The 16,389-nt window shown below is 43.3% G+C and overlaps 1 protein-coding gene across 2 annotated transcripts in view; it reads right to left on the reverse strand.

Annotated features, from left to right (window-relative positions):
* Positions 1–331: 331 nt before the first annotated feature.
* Positions 332–16,389, reverse strand: part of TRIM36 (tripartite motif containing 36) — a 37,077-nt gene continuing 21,019 nt past the window's right edge. For both annotated transcript variants that reach the window (XM_021524999.3, XM_021525001.2), the window contains exons 5-11: positions 15,781–15,927; positions 14,658–14,753; positions 13,532–13,785; positions 7,235–7,359; positions 6,136–6,429; positions 5,565–5,862; positions 332–1,992 (exon numbers count right to left, since the gene is read on the reverse strand). In XM_021524999.3, the coding sequence (XP_021380674.1) occupies positions 1,638–1,992; positions 5,565–5,862; positions 6,136–6,429; positions 7,235–7,359; positions 13,532–13,785; positions 14,658–14,753; positions 15,781–15,927 (1,569 nt within the window). In that variant the 3' untranslated portion in view covers positions 332–1,637. The remainder of the gene's footprint in view (positions 1,993–5,564; positions 5,863–6,135; positions 6,430–7,234; positions 7,360–13,531; positions 13,786–14,657; positions 14,754–15,780; positions 15,928–16,389) is intronic.

A 16,389-nucleotide genomic window follows, 5' to 3' on the forward strand; every position in this document is an offset into this window, starting at 1 on the left:
GCCTAGAGAAATAGGACAAAGGGCAATGGTTTTAAACTAAAAGATGATAGATTTAGGTTGGATATAAGGAAGAAATTTCTAACAATAAGGGTAGTGAGACACTGAAGAAGGTTTCCCAGAGAACCTATGGATGCCCCATCCCTGGAAGTGTTCAAGGTCAGGTTTGGTGCAGCTTTGAGCAACCTGGTCTAGTGGAAGATGTCCCTGCCCATGGCAAGGGGGGTTGGAACTAGATGGTCTTTAAAGGTCCCTTCCAACTCAAGCTGTTCCCATTACTATATGATTCTGTGAAAAACTACTGTGTGATACAGTTTTTAACATCAGAGGAACTGAAATTTGAAGGGAGACATCCTTTAAGGCAGAAATTAGGTCTCCAAACTTAACCAGTGCATTTTTAACATTCTTACTAAGAAAAATTCAAGCTGCTACTAGATTTTAAAAAATTAACCTATAAAAGCAAATGTTAAAAGAAATACCTGATTTTATTTTTTTTAATTCACATATAATTACTCATGTCAGCAACTCACTTGCTTTGCCTAAATACCAGGTACTATTATTCACACATGCAAACCTTTCTGATTTTTGACTCCAGATTCTGACATTTAAGGTACAATTGCACTTTCTTTTAGATAGCTTATAGTAAAAGCCTGGAAGAATAAAGGAACTTACCATTATGCCACCAACTATATGACACTGAGTGTCAGAACTTGCATTTTAACTTACAATCACATTAAGGGTATACAACATGCAATCAGAATTAAGTTTACCTTCATCATTCCAAGTATAAGTTAAACATTCAACACCATTTCTAATTTCTTCCTCTTTCATATTATAGTTCTATATGCTATTCTGTGCTGAAAGGCCCAACTGGTGCTCAGGGGTAACTGGAAAGCATCTAACCCTGTAGAGGCATTCAGGCAGATTTCTTAAAAGGAGAATGGCTGTAGACATTCTCAGTTCAGTCAGAGAGAAAACAAAGCTTTCTAACCAGGCAGAAGCCTGGGAAACAGTTGAGAAAGAATGTAAATAATTCTTTATCTCTCTTGTTCACATTCTTTATAGATAAGGTCTGCCACTGTGCATCATTCACTGCACACCAATGAAGTGAGATGTTTTTAGTCTAGGACCAATAAAATGCGTCTAGACAATATTCTCTATAAAAGAGAGATGTATTTGAAATAAATCAGAGTTCTACTCTCAAACCTTCTGATGTGGAGTCCTTTCACACCGCCCTGCCTCAACAGCGTCAAATGGCAATCACACACCATAAGCTTTGAATTCATTAAATACAAAACCAACTATTTAAGGACTTAAGTTAAATAAAAGGCAGATTTCTACCCCAAAGAGTAATTTTTGGTTGCTAGTCCTGAAAAGTAAATTTTGGTTGCTAGTCAGACTTCTTTCCTGCTTCCCCCAGGAAAAAAAGTCTATGGAGAATAGCATTGCACAGATCACAAGAAAGGCAGGAGAATTCATCTGGTGCAGGAAGCACCTGGACCATTTATTTTAAAAATCACAGGCCAGAGGCTTGTGAGCAACACGTAAGTAGAATATAATTTATCAGGACTAAAAGCTAAGGTAGAATTCTTCTGCTTTCATTTTCAGTCTCAGAACAGCAATGGGAAGAGATTCATGTACTAGATGTCGTCATGGTACTCCCTGTACTTGGCTGTGACAGCTTCCTCAAGGTGCACTGCTGCACTGCCCATTAAAGCAAACGCTGGGTACATTAAGCCAGAGCAATCCACCTCACATTCATACAGGCACTTCATACGGCCTGCATCATAAAATCCTACCCTGCCTCTGTCACAGTCAAGGCAAATGCCCAAGCATGATGGCAGGGGAAGGATTCTGCTGGCTGGATCCTTAGGAGCAGCAGGTGTAGCAGGGATAACAAACTTCTTCATGCCTAAAGTGACCAGTGTGCAAGGCTGCGATGAGTCGAAGAAGGCATCTTCACTCCCACTATCATGACCACTGTCTTGCTCGTATCTGGAATACAAAAAAAAAAAAAAGAAAAAAGCAAGTGCTTTTGTCAAATGCTGAAGCAGGATCAGTGATGTGAATGGGAGAAGAACATTTCTGTGAGATAAGCAACATTACATAATCACCCAAAAAAACCTTGGCTGGTTAAAAAAATCATGGAATCATAGAATATCCTGAATTAGAAGGAAACAACAAAAAACACTGAATTCCAAGTCCTGGCCCTACACAAGACAACCCCAGTTGATCCTTATAAGGCTTTCCCTCCAGACCCTTCAAAATCTTCATGGCCCTTCTCTGGACACTCTAACAGCTCAATGTTCTTCTTACATTGTGGCACCCAAAACTGCCCCCAGCACTCGAGGTGAGGCTGCCCCAGTGCAGAGCAGAGCAGGACAATCCCTCCCTTGCCCAGCTGGTGATGCTGTGCCTGATGCACCCCAGGACATGGGGGCCTTCTTGGCTGCCAGAGCACTGCTGAGTCAAGTTCAACTTGCCATTGACCAGGACTCCCTGGTCCCCTTCTAGAACACTGCTCTCCAGCCTCTCATTCCCTGTCTGGTCTGTACATCCAGGGTTGCCCCATCCCAGGTACAGAATCCAGCACTTTCCCTTGTTGAATTTCATAGAGCTGGTGCCTGCCCAGTCCCCTCATTTGTCAAGGTGTCTCTGCAGGGCCTGCCTGCCTTTGAGGGAGTCAGCTGCTCCTCCCAGTTTTGTATCATCTGTGAACTCAGTATCCCTTCTAGTTCTGAGTCCAAGCCATTTATGAAGACAAAGAGCACAGGGCTGAGGATGGAGCCCTGTGGAATCCCCCAAGTGACAGGTCACTAGTCTGATGCCACTGTAACCCTTTGTGCCTGGATGAGCTAGTTGCTTATCCCTTGCGTGCTGTGTTTATCCAGCTGAACACTAGATAGCTTATCCAGAAAAGATACTGTGAGAGAGACTGTATCAAAAGCTCTGATAAAGTGCAAAAATATTACATCCATTGGCTTCCATTAGTGACATCCACTAGTGACAGGTGACCAATCTGGTGTCACCCCATTCACGGAAACCCTTTCTGCCCAAAATATGAGCCAGCTGCTCACCCATCACGCAATTATGTTTATCCAGATGTGTGCTGAACAGTTTGTCTGGAAGGATCCTGGGAGACACAGCATCAAAAGCTTTACTGAAATTAAAAGAGGTTACACCAACTGACTTCCCTTGGTCAGCTCAATGGTTACCTTTGTCATGAAAGAAAAGTAATTTTTTCAAGCAGGACCTTCCCCTGGTGACTGCATTGTCTTTCAGGTGTTGTTCAGTAATTCCCAGAATAATCTTCTTCATAAATTTATTTCTGACTGCCTTTTGCCATTAACATATTTTTTAAAAACTTTTTTTATTGTTTCCCAGAGTTCTGGCCAGCTTCAACTCCAGATGGGCTTTGACCACATGGATTTTCTCCCTCAAATGTCAAGCAGCATGTCTTTATTTCTCCCATGTTGCCCAAACTTGCTACCATTTGCCAGCAGCATCTCTTTATTTCTCCCATGTTTCCCAACATTGCTACCATTTGCCATATCCCCTTTTTTTTCTTTTTTTTTTTTTTTTTTTTTTTCCTTAGCTTTAGAAGGTCTCTTCTCACCCAAGCCAGTCTTCTCTCCTGCTTGACTTATGACAGACCTTAGCGCCTTCAGTAGTGGTCTCCCAGGGGACTTTCCTGACTAGTACCCTCAGCAGCCTGAAGTTTGTTCTCCTCATGTCCAGAGTTGAAGTTTTGCTGGCACTTCTCCTCCTGACAACAGAGATTTTAAACTCAATTGCTTCATGGTTGCTGTGGCCAAGATGGCTGCTAATCTCCACTTTGCTCACGAGATCCTCTCTGTTGACAAGGAGAAAATCAAGGAGAGCAATTTTCTCAGCTGGCTCCCTTAGTACCCAAACCAAGAAATTATCATCTGGGTGTTTTAGGACTCTTCTGGACCTGTTTGTTTCATCTGTGTGGTGCTCTTGGTTAACATCTGCCAAGCTGAGGTGCCCTACAAGGACCACCCTACAATGGTGGCTGATGTAGAGCTATTCCTTAGCTCCTTAAGGAATAATTCATCAGTGTCCTCATCTTGGCTCTGTGGCCTGTAGTAGATTCCCACAATGACATCCACTGTTTCACCCTTCATCCTTACCCAGAGGTTCTCACGTGTGGCATTGCCAGCTGTCCAGACATTATGTTACAGACAGCACCACCCCCACCTCATCTGTCCTCCTGTCCCTCTGAAGAGCCTGTAACCAGCAGGGCACCACAGTCACAGCACTCATCCCACCAGGCTTTGCTTACACCAGTGATACACACTTTAGCCAGGAAGGAAGATGCACTTAGTAGGTGAAGACTCACTTGGGTTACTTCAAACAATTAATAACAGCTAAACTCAAATAAGGACAAGACCACAGAAGGCTTTACTAAGGAGTGGATGTATCTAAATATACTTATGCTAGGCAATAATTAATGAACCTACAGGTACAGTAAATTAGTTAACTTGAGAAGTGATTTAGCAAATAATGATCAGTCCTTACAGACAAGAAACATGTCCTGTGAGTTTTCCATGATGCTGCTATGTTACAGTATCTGTAAAATTCACAAAACAAAAGGTAGTGCTTTAGTGGTTTAAGTTTGGATGCTTTTTTTTAACGTGCCATGTCTGAAGAATTCCCTGAACAGTTTCCCAGACAGTTACTGAAGAGTCTGCAGACATATTTGGTCAGTCTACATGCTTTTCCCTCCACCTCTGTCCCCAGATAAAGACACATGCAGAAGCACACATTCTTCAGTACAGACATTCCTTACTTAGGATTTCAGTTTTGGGATGCTTGTGAGGGCAGTTGTTTCTGTGTCTGCTAAAATTTTACAGATATCTATGTGGAGAAGGAAAAAGAAATCGGGAAATTTAGATCTAATTTCTCACTTTGCAAATGGCTCCATCTGGCTTTAAGTAACTCAAGATTGTGCTGACACATTTTCCATTGAAGAAGCCAAAAATTTTTTGAATTTCTGAAGAAGAGTCCCCAGAAGATAGCCTCCCTTCCATGCAGTTTCTACACACATCCAGACTTGCTACAACTGTAATTGTGAGACAGAAATCTTTTTATTGGCACTATACTTTAGCTTGTGCTCAGCAGCGCTCAAATACCAGCATGTAGCTTGGCGTAAGCCAGTGATTTGGAATCCACTGTGACACAGCTACTGCAAAAACAAATATGCACAGTGAATACTGTTCCTCTGAAAGGCTGCCAGACCTTTCATGCTAAGGGAATTAAGGCAGAGCCTTGCTACTGATATTCAAGCATTCAATCTTAAAACTTACTTTTAACCTTCTTGCTTTAACTGACATTCTTTGGCATCTACAGGAAACTGACTTCTTTCCCAAAAAGAAAGAAAATAAGACTCTGGATAATCAGGACATCTTTTTGCTAATAATGGGACAACCTGCTTACACCATATCCTTCAAACTTTTCACTGGTTAGCTCACCTTGCATACTAACTGAGAACAGACTTGCTCTTCATTTACTTTTTTAAAAAGCAATCCTCTTACGCAATTTACCTTGGACTGGTCACATCATGGGTATTGTGGAACAATTTCTGTATCTTGTTGCTAGGAACAACTCCCACTTTCACCAGGTATGAATAGGCTTCCACAGTAAAAGCCCAGAAGTGCTTCCCTTTGGCAATCCCAGTGTCACCAATGATGTAATCCAGGGTTGTGTAGCATCCAACCTGCAAGCGCTCAGATCCCAGAAGCAGAGGAAATCCAGCCCTACTTTCCACCGAGGTTCTTCTTGGGTTCAGCTGGAGATGTTCATTGTTGTACCCACATTTGTCATCAAAAAGAAAACTGAAAACTGAAAAATAGTATCCGAAAAAATTCTGCTTAGTTATGTATTTGGCCTTCTGTACTTATAAACTACATTTTAAATCATACTGGCATTAGAATTTGTCACTTTTAAAGACTACCAGGATTGTCATGCAAGCTAACAGTCTCTGTATGTTACCTGCTTAATCTATAACAATGCTTCTAAACATTTATGAAACTGGTAACAGTGTAGGAGACATCTGGGAGCTATTGGAAACTACTTTCAGCTCTTAATACTGACAGACATAAGGAAACCCCATACCTGGGGCTGGAGGAGTACGCATAATAACTTCTCTGCTCCAAGGGCTACAGATGGACCCTTTGTAGCCTCGAACTCTAAAGGCGTAGCTGCTGTCATCATCAAGATCAGATAATACTTTGCTCTTGCCACAAACTTCAGTCTTTTGCCATGTCACACTCTCCTCTTCTTTATTAAGTTTATGATACTCAAGAACATAAGTATCAGCTGACTCTGTCTTCCCAGGGCATTCCCAGCTGATTAGAGCTTTGTTGTACATTCTGCTCTGCGCTTCATTGATTTCTGGTATTTCTAGACCTGAAACAAATGAGGAAAAAAAAAGCTCTGAAATTTAGATACATATTGTTTTGGAGTTAACCATACAACCAGTCCTGCGTAACCCAAAATGTTATTGTATTCCAAGTCTATTAGTGCTACTGTGAGATTTCAGCTACTTTGTAGCTAGGGACAATTACAATTATTTTGGCCTTTGCTATTTTGGTTTTTTATTAAACTGTTATTTTTTTCACTTCTATCAACTCATACTTGTTTCTCCTTACTGGTGGAAAGGGATTGGTTAAAACTATGTTAAGAGGAAACTCATTTTAAAGCATCTGCCTTTTAAAGATGTCTTAAACAAAGACATAACCCCTTTGTTGATCTGTAGCTCTGTTAAAGGGGGGAATCTGACTCTCTTAGTTAAAAGGAGTAGATGAGGATAGTTCTCTGTTCATGCACTTAAATAAATCCCCTATTTTCTGTTTTTACTTTGAAAGTAAAAACAAATCCCCTATTTTCTGTTTTTACTTTTTTTTCTGGCAGCTTTTAAAACTATTACTTTCTGTTATGTAATAAAAAGCTTTTAGAAGGACTGAATGTGATGTAAATACAATATTTTGAAGCCAGTGCAAACTGATACTTAAGAAAATGTCATTTTACTTTATTTATGAGAGCTGAAACTAACACTGCTGCCAAGTAATGCTTTCTGAATCATGGGGAAAGAAGGAACAATGCAAGTCACAACCCCGAGCTCTGCAACTGCTGCCCTATGCAAGTTCTGGCTTTCTCCAGAGAAGCCCTTAAAGCTAAAACCTGAGAAAGACCTAATGCTTTCAGAATTTACCATTGGAATGGAAGGACAGGTCACCAAGGATGTCTTCTTGCTTGGCAGTGTCCACCACAAAGTGTTCAAAAGTGGTTTCAGCTGCTGGCCTAAAGCTCTTCAGAGACTCAGTAGCTTTTTGGATTCTGAAAACACAAAAGTAGGATAGCACAAGAAAAAAAAAGGCAATTGAATTTGGACATTCCTTAAAGTAAAAATGCTAGGTTTTGTGTTACAGTGCGCTCAGGATATGCTTTACCACATTTCCAGGGACCCTTATGATTGGGATCAGATACGTCTGGTCCTTTCCTTCCTGCTCTGACGGGGTTGGCAGAAAGCCAGAAAGCCCTCCCTGTCCAGAGCCTAGATAAGGCCATGACCCTTCCTGTTCACCCTCTTTCCGCCCTCATCTCATGGAATAAAGAAGCTGGACAACCACATCAGGGTGAGAGCCTCTTTGCCCATCTCCTGATGTTCCTCCCCTCAAGGCTTTGTATCTCTGGGCTAGCCTGATAATTTAGGGGCTGAGAGAGGTAGGAGCATCAGTTGGCCCCCAACGTGTTTGCTAAAAGCCCACGCAGGAGCTGGAGCCCTTATTTTAGGGGTCTCAAAAGCTCTTTGGGAAAGTCAACTACCCTGTTGCTTCAGCTGCTTTTCAGTAGCTTTGAGTGACAGGGTTTAGTCAGGACCCTGCCTGAGCATCCCAGGCGAGCTGGCTGGAGCTGGGACCCCAGACGATTCCATGCATGACCCTACGGTTCACAGGATTGGTAAGAACCTCTTCGGTTTGCATTTTCCCAGGAGTGTACCTGGCTGGGAGGGGGTTACCACAGTGACCGTGGGAAGCTGCCTGTGGGGGTACGCTGGGAGCCAGTGCACGCAGCTTGGAACAGGCAGGCTTGGGGATCATAGCGGAGTAGCCGCTCCAACCGAGAGAGCCCACATTCCTGGGATGGAGAACCCGTGGGAGGGGGTATCTAAACCTGGGACAGCAGCAGGGAAACTCTGCACTCCAGGGGAGCCGAGAAAAACGCAGGAGCCGCCCTGGCGGCAAGGTGCCCCCCTGCCCCCCAGTGCCATTTCCCATGTTCTAAGACCAGGGAATTCAAAAACTCGTGCTGTGTTAGAGTCTGGTGGTGGATAGTCCACCAATACGATTAAAAAATGGGTGCAAAATTATTGGTGGACCAAAAGAGCACATTAAAACACCTTCACAATATTTTAACCAATGTTACATTCCCAAATAAGCTTCTACTGTGTTTCATATGCTGGTCAACAAAAGAAATAGCAGATTTCACTGTGCAGGAAATGAATTCAATCTCATTTTGGGACTAAATTGGACAGATACTAACTTTAAAAGTTGAAAATGGTGAACATAAAGCTTCTCTATTTATTCTGATATTTTTACAAGCTCGAGAACAGGTTTTAGAAGCAGAAAAAAGCATACAGGCACAGACTAACAGTCTGACTAACCTTCTTCCCCATTCCTATCCACCAGCCCTGATATCGCCTTACCCACCCTCTATCCCCCTATAACACCTGGTTCTTCTGAGAAATATAGTCCAGACTTCTCCAAAAGTGAAAGGTTCTCTTCCCAGAGCCCTGGGGATGTGGCAGGGTCTCTGAGACACACACAGCAGCATAATGGTGGCGGCCATGTGCTCCAATCTTTTTCTCAAAATCCCTTCCTTCCCCCAGCCCCCCACCTTTCTCCCAACCCCTTCTGGCCTCCAGCAGCATCACCCCACCCTCCACATCAAAGCCTCCCTCTGGGTTGCCACAGGAGCAGGGGAGGGGCCGATCCTGACACAGCTCCCAGCCCGGACCATGCCAGGGGCAGCCGAGTCCAGCCCACAGCACCAGCGGCGCACGGGTTTCCCCCGTGGCACCGGCAGCCCGGGAGAGAGCATGTGAGCTGCTTCTCACCAGGACCTAGGGGATGGGCGTGAGAAACACTCCTGCCTCTATGGACATTGGAAATGAATTAATGCCATCTGTAGCACCTGTTGTATACCTAGGTAGGAGAAACAGCACCAGAATGTATCAACCACTACCATATAGAGACAAAAGAGAGATTTGTAAAATACAGAGAGAATTTGGGAGATCAAGCGAGATTCAAAGGGATGATGAGGGCAATTTTTAATACAAATGAGATGGTACCGAAAGATAGTATTGATTTATTTAAATGTTTACTAAGCCCTTCTGAATATGAGATATGGAAAAATAAATGGAAGTTGGCTTTAACAGCAGTTTTAAAGGAGAAACAGCAAACACCCAGTGAGGCCCATGACAATGATGGTAACCCTATTACAATAGATCACCTATGTGGCACAGGTGACTGGCATTGTCCAGAAAAACAAACTTGAGTGCTGAGTGGGTTTTAGATAAAATCTATAATGCTGCAGAAAAAACATTTTATCAATTACCAATAACTGAGGCTAAGGATTTCTTGAGGTGCTTGAAAAACTTGTAGAGGAATAATTGGCTCAAGCACACATACAAGAGACAGACAGCCCTTGGAACTTCCCAGTCTTTGTAATAAAGAAGCCTGGGAAGGACAAGTGGAGATTGCTTGACGATCTCCGAGAAATAAACAAAATTGTAGAGGACATGGGTCCACTCCAACCAGGGATGCCTAGTCCAGCAATGCTCCCTTGAGATTGACAATTGGCTGTCCTAGATATCAAGGACTATTTTTTCCAAATTCCATTACACCCTGAAGATGCCCCGAGGTTTGCATTCTTGGTTCCCACCATCAATTGGGAAGCCCCAATGAAATGCTATCACTGGAAAGTTTTGTCCCAAGGTCTAAAATCCAGTCCTTTCATATGCCAACAGTACGTAGCCTCACCTTACTACTGTGTCTGGTACGTGCAGAGAGAAAGGATGCCATCATCCTTCACTACATGGATGATGTGCTTGTGTGTGCCCCCAATGACTCTGTATTCCAATACACAGTTGACCTAGTGGTTGAGATTTCAACCTCTGCTGGATTTCAGTTGCAGAAAAACAAAGTTCAAAGGATGCCACCTTGGAGATACCTGGGTCTGGAGACATCTGCAAGGACCATTGTCCCTCAGAAATTGGAGATCAATTGCAACCCCAGAACACTAGCAGACCTCCACTCACTGTGTGGGTCTTTGAATTGGGTAAGGCCCTGGCTAGGCCTCACAAATGAGGATCTAGACCCTCTCTTCAATTTATTGAAGCGGGAGAGGGAGCTGGCCTCCCCCAGGGAGCTGATCCCAGAGGCAAAGACAGCAATTGAAAAGGCACAGAAGGCTTTGTCAGAAAGGCAGGCACATCCATGTCACCCAAACATGCCTTTCTAGTTCATTGTTCTAGGAAAGCTGCCACACTTGCATGGGTTGATTTTCCAACGTATTGAGGGGCAGAAGAACCCACTCTTGATCACAGAGTGGGTTTTCCTCTCACACCAAAGATCCAAGACCATCACCAATCCACAAGAGCTGATAGCAAAGCTGATTCAGAAGGCCAGAGTGAGGTTGTGTGAATTAGCAGGGTGCGACTTTGCATGTGTCCACCTTCCAGTCAGGCTTTCTGAGGAGGGAAGGAACTCTCCTGAGAGACTGACCAAAGGGATGTTTGAGCATTTGCTCCAGAGCAATGCCAGTCTCCAGTTATCTCTGGACAGCTACAGGGGACAAATATCAGTCCATGCCCCATCTCACAATTTGTTCAATGAGGAATTCCACGTTATTCCTTGAGAGAAAAGGAGCTGGAGGGCACTCAGGGCTCTCACAGTGTTCACAGATGCATCTGGGGCTTCCCACAAGTCGGTGACGACTTGGAGAAATCCACAGACTCAGCATTGGGAAGCTGATGTTGAGCTTGTGGAGGGAACCCCCCAGGTGGCTGAACTGGCTGCAGTGGTTGAGAGCTTTTGAGAAGTTTTCTGAGCCAATCAACTTGGTGACAGACTCTGCCTATGTGGCAGGAGTACTGCCCAGGGTGGAGCAGGCTGTGCTCAGAAAAATAGAGAATGAACATCTCTTCAGATTGCTCTCAAGGCTGATTTATTTAATCTCTCACCGAGAGCATCCATACTTTGTGATGCATGTGAGGTCACACACTGATTTGCCAGGTGAGATTGCAGAGGGGAATCACAAAGCAGATTCCCTTGCTGCACCAGTCAAAAAAGCACGTCTCCCTGATGTCTTCCAACAGGCAAAGCTGAGTCACCAGCACTACCATCAGAATGTGCCAGGTCTGATCCAACAGTTCCAGCTAACATGGAGTCAGGCTTGAGCCATTGTGACCAACTGTCCCAACTGCCAGCTCCAGGCTGTGCCATCGTTGGGCATGGGGGTAAACCCCAGGGGCCTCAGCAGCTGTGAGGTATGGCAGGCACATTCAGAGTTTTGGTCGCCTTGAATGCGTTCATGTAAGCGTGGACACATTCTCAGGGGCAGTGTATGCCTCTGCTCATATAGGACAAAGGGCTGCATTTGTCAAACAATACCTAGTGCAAGCATTTTCAGTATTGGGGGTTCCAAAAACAATCAAAACAGATAATGGCCCAGCATATATATCCAAGGAGTTTCTGGAATTTCTCCAGCAGTGGGGAGTGGAACATAAGACTGGCATCACCCACTCCCCCACAGGTCAAGCTGTAGTCAAGTGTGCACACCAGACGCTCAAGCAGGTATTGAAAAGACAGAGCAGTTCAGCTCCGTGGATGTCTCCACAGGAGAAGCTCTGTAAAGCCATGTTTACCATCAGTTTTCTGAACTGTTCATTTGAAAACACGAGTCCACCTGTTGTACATCACTTTAACAGTGTCAAGCAGTTCAAATTGTCTCAGCGTCCACCAGTCTTGATCAGGGATCCAGAAACTTGGGAAACCAAGGGTCCCTATGAGCTCCTGACCTGGGGTCGTGGCTATGCGTATGTAGCTACTCCCTCAGGCCCTTGGTGGATTCCCCAGAAATGGGTGAAACCTTTTGTCCCCAAGAATCCAGGCCAGACAGAAGGGGATGAGAAGCAAGCAGCTGATGATTCAAAGAGAAGACGCCGCTGAATGGAAGGAGAATTTTTCTAAGCGTGAACTTCTTCTGGCAGAAATAGAAACTTTAACATATTCTCCAAATGTTTGTTTTTCCCTTTTAGAGAAAACCTACTTCCCACTGAACCCTGTGATGAACCCCATCCAAGTTGTCATCTTGCTAATGAAGAACTGTTCAAGGGCTGAGGATTTATGGGGTGGTGGACATTTGTTGTTAGATCGATTTTATTACTTCTTGTTATTCTGTTCCTTGTAACCTTGGCGTTTGGGATCCTGCGTCACTTGATTTTCAAAGCTATCAAGGGTCTCATACCTTCTACCTCAGAAGTCAACCACATAGAGTTGGCAAACACAAGGAGGTCTGACTATGCCACCAACTGTAGGTGGTGGGAAACCCATACTCAGGGTTAAATTGAGCCCAGTGAATCCCTGTAACCTTGTTAAACAACTAAGGGGGAGGTGTTATAGTGCGCTCAGGATATGCTTTACCCCATTTCCAGGGACTCCTATGACTGGGATCAGATACGTCTGGTCCTTTCCTTCCTGCTCTGATGGGGTTGATAGAGAGCCAGAGAAGCTCTCCCTGTCGAGAGCCTAGATAAGGCCATGACCCTTCCTGTTCACCCTCTTTCCCCGTCATGTCATGGAATAAAGAAGCTGGACAACCACATCAGGGTGAGAGCCTCTTTTTAATCTTTGCCCATCTCCTGACGTCCCTCCCCTCAAGGCCTCGTATCTCTGGGCTAGCCTGATAATTTAGGGGCTGAGAGAGATAGGAGCGTCAGTTTTGCTTTAAAAAAAGTCCTGCTTTCATGTACTTACTGATGTCTCCCAGAAATTTTCTCTAGAATCTCTAAAAAGATTCTCAAATGCATAATTTAAAGGCCTTTTGTACATCCGTGTAAAGATAATGAACAGGTAGTCATTCAGTTGGCAAAGTATATAAACAATTTGGAGGATTATGTTCAAAGCACCAAACTGATGTGAGGCACTAGCAGAGAACACAAAGATCAAAGAGCCTAAAGCCAGAAGAGACCTGTTAGATTAACTTGCAAATACTTGATAAAATCTCTGAGACAAGGAATTTGTCGGGGAGCTAAACAGAGTATCCTCCCATTGCAGTCCCACTGAACAAGGCTAGGCATTGTGGCAGGACAAGAGCACTCCTCTCCTGAGTGTTGTTTCCTAATGGAGAAATTCCAGCTGAACATGACCAGGAACATCTCCCAAGAATACAACTGCATGGACATCCTGGAACAGTACTTGTGCCTCAAACAAGGTATTTAAGATACCTGACATGAAGTTGTTTTGCTGTTTGAACAAAACAGGAGGGATCAGTTTCTTTCAGCACTTCTTGAGCATATCCTACAAGGCCATTATTTTCCAGGAGCCCTTGGTATTCTTCCACTTGTGTTTGCAATTTTTCCAGCCTTATATTCTTAGAGGTTTCAATTGCCCTAAGAGCTGCAGATTTCTTCTCTTCCAGGACATGGTATAATTTCTCAAAACTCTGAGATGCTTCTTGTTTAGCTCTTTCACTGTTGCACTAGGAGCAAACAAAAGACATTTCAGACAGATTCTGCATCGCTGTGACTATATAGAAACATACTTAAGGCTGTTCAAGACATTACAGTAATCTAGTAATTAATTTGACAGTTAAGACTAATGAGCTTTGTTATGCTATTCAGCACTGAAAATGAGATCAGCACACCACCTCAGCATTTGCTGTCTTTAACAGAGAATGAAGAGTAGGAAAGCATTCCTCTGATTATGCCTCGAGTTATGCATTACATTTGTCTCTCTAGCTCATGAAAAAGCACTGTAAAAACATGTCAGTCTCTGAAGTCTTCATGCCCAAGAGCTAGATGCTCTTCCACCTTCCCTAACCACCCTGACCTGAGGGTCCAGCCAAGCTTCTCGTTTACACCCTCTGAACCATAGTGCCACCTCTAAATACTGTCCTGGATAAAAGGAACTGCAAAACACAGAGGCAGTCTGTAATCAAAACACATCAGTACTAGATGATACTTCTGCCTTCATACTTTTGGCTTGTATGTGACTCTTCTGCAGGAAGATTTTGCCCTTAATTCTGACCTTTTCAAAGGAAACAGGCAGCATAAATACTGCATCATCATAAATACAGAAATGCCCCATGCTTAACCCACTTTGGTTAAGGTACCAAATAAGCTTTATTTTATTTCAATTTACAGGAGCACTCAAAAATGGACTTCCCTTTGTCTGCTTCCCATCCTGGCAGGACTAGGTTTTACCATGTGTGATTTAGTCTACCACAAACTGTTCAAAAATTGTTTTACTACTTAACTGAAAAAATCAAACTTAGAAACACTTCACTGAAAATAGTTTTGAATCCTTCCTGTGTAATAGGCCAACCCCATACAACCTTCAAGCCACTCTTACCTCTGTTTCTTTCAGCAGCAGATCCAGCTGTGTGATGTGAGCTTTCACCTGGCTCTCCTTACTGATGAGGTACTCGATATCTTTTGAAAGCTTCTCCTGTTGAAGTAAAACAGCCAGAATAGGGCATCTCACAGAAAGTGACAACCAGCACAAGCAGGTCATCCAGCTAGTCCTCAGTTTATCTAGCCACAGGGACAACATCGTGACACCAGTTATGAGCAGCAGTCCTGTGGAGAATTGTTTGGTGACCTGCAGTGACTGCAAAGCAACTGTGAGCGAGACTGCTGGCACAGGCTCTAAGGATCAGAGGTAACAGGGTCAGCTGGCTCCCAGTCACCCAGGAATCACCCTCTCTAAAACTGGGAAAAAGAGGCTTCAGGACATTAAACTTATGAGGAGTTGATAGTTATTAACTCATTTGTAGTAAGAGTTGCTAGAAAAAGGAGTAGCTCAAATCACAGATTTGTCCCTGTGCTTCCCTAGCTGCAAGAGTTAGCAGTTGTACAGGAAAAGCCTTGCAAACTGGTATGGAGGCCAAAGAGCAGAAGTCAGGCTAATCTGGTCTTTTTTTTTTTTTTTTTACCTCCTGAGAGCAAGAGAGGAAGAAAAGGAAGAAGAGGAAGTAGGTGTGTCTTTAATAACAAATTGATTTGCAAGTCTTCTCTGTTGTGCTTTGCTTAGGAAATTAACAGCTATGCAGCTTCAGAAACATACAAAGATACATACACAAATATCAACAGATATTTCAGATGCAAATTTGTTAGAAGCACTTCTCAAGTGTCCTCTACCACAAGCTACCTGAACACTTCTATTAAAAAATTTGTTTGTAAAGTTGATTAACTGCTCAAACCTTCTGCATTGTCTGTACTGCAGTACAATTAGCTGAAATAAGATGACAGCACTTTCTGGAGTTATGTTTCGAGCATCATAGCAAACAGTTTAGCTTCTAAAACATGCTTTATATCACATTAATGATACATTAATGAATGTTGCACAACAACAGGACTCAAGACTAGTTCAGGGTCTCCTAAACACACATCCTGCCTTCTATCCAGTGGGAGTTTGCCCTCACATCAGAAGTACTCTTCTCCTTAAGGCCAGGTCCAATTATATTTTCTTTTACCTTAAGGGTTTTGTAGGCAGTGCTCATGGTTGTTACTCTATGGTTTGCATGACTTCCACCCAGTTTGCAAAGATGACAAACAGGCCTTCTGCAGATTTCACAGTACATGTTTACTCTCTCCATTTCATGTTCTGGACACATCAAAATCTGTGGGGAAAAAAAAGAGCAGAGACAATGCAGATGTACTTCCAAAAATGGAGGTTCTCAAAAAATCAAAACACCCAATGAACCCAAAGCAGCATATGACTTGATCAGTGAAATTTTTATAGTCAGTTTATCTTCTACCTTTTATATTTTTCAGTGCCATTGAAAGAGAGCAGATGAACACTCACAGTTTCACAAGGTTTATAGTAAGTAAGCCTCTAGCACTATTTGTGTAGCCTCCATATAGCAATCAATCTTTTGCTAAACCCTGCCCCTGTTGTTTGCAATGCATCCAGCACCCTAAACTCCAGCTCAGAGCTGTAAATGCAATATTTAACACACCCAGCCTTTCAAACTTAACTATGCTCAAGCCAGCATCTCTTGCAACAGCTATGAGCTGTTTCTTAAAGCAAGAGCTGACATAATATTGTAGCAATTTAAGTCCTAGCTAGATTTTGATAAACC

Source organism: Lonchura striata, chromosome Z, assembly GCF_046129695.1.
Source record: "Lonchura striata isolate bLonStr1 chromosome Z, bLonStr1.mat, whole genome shotgun sequence".
Classification (NCBI taxonomy): Eukaryota; Metazoa; Chordata; class Aves; order Passeriformes; family Estrildidae; genus Lonchura; species Lonchura striata.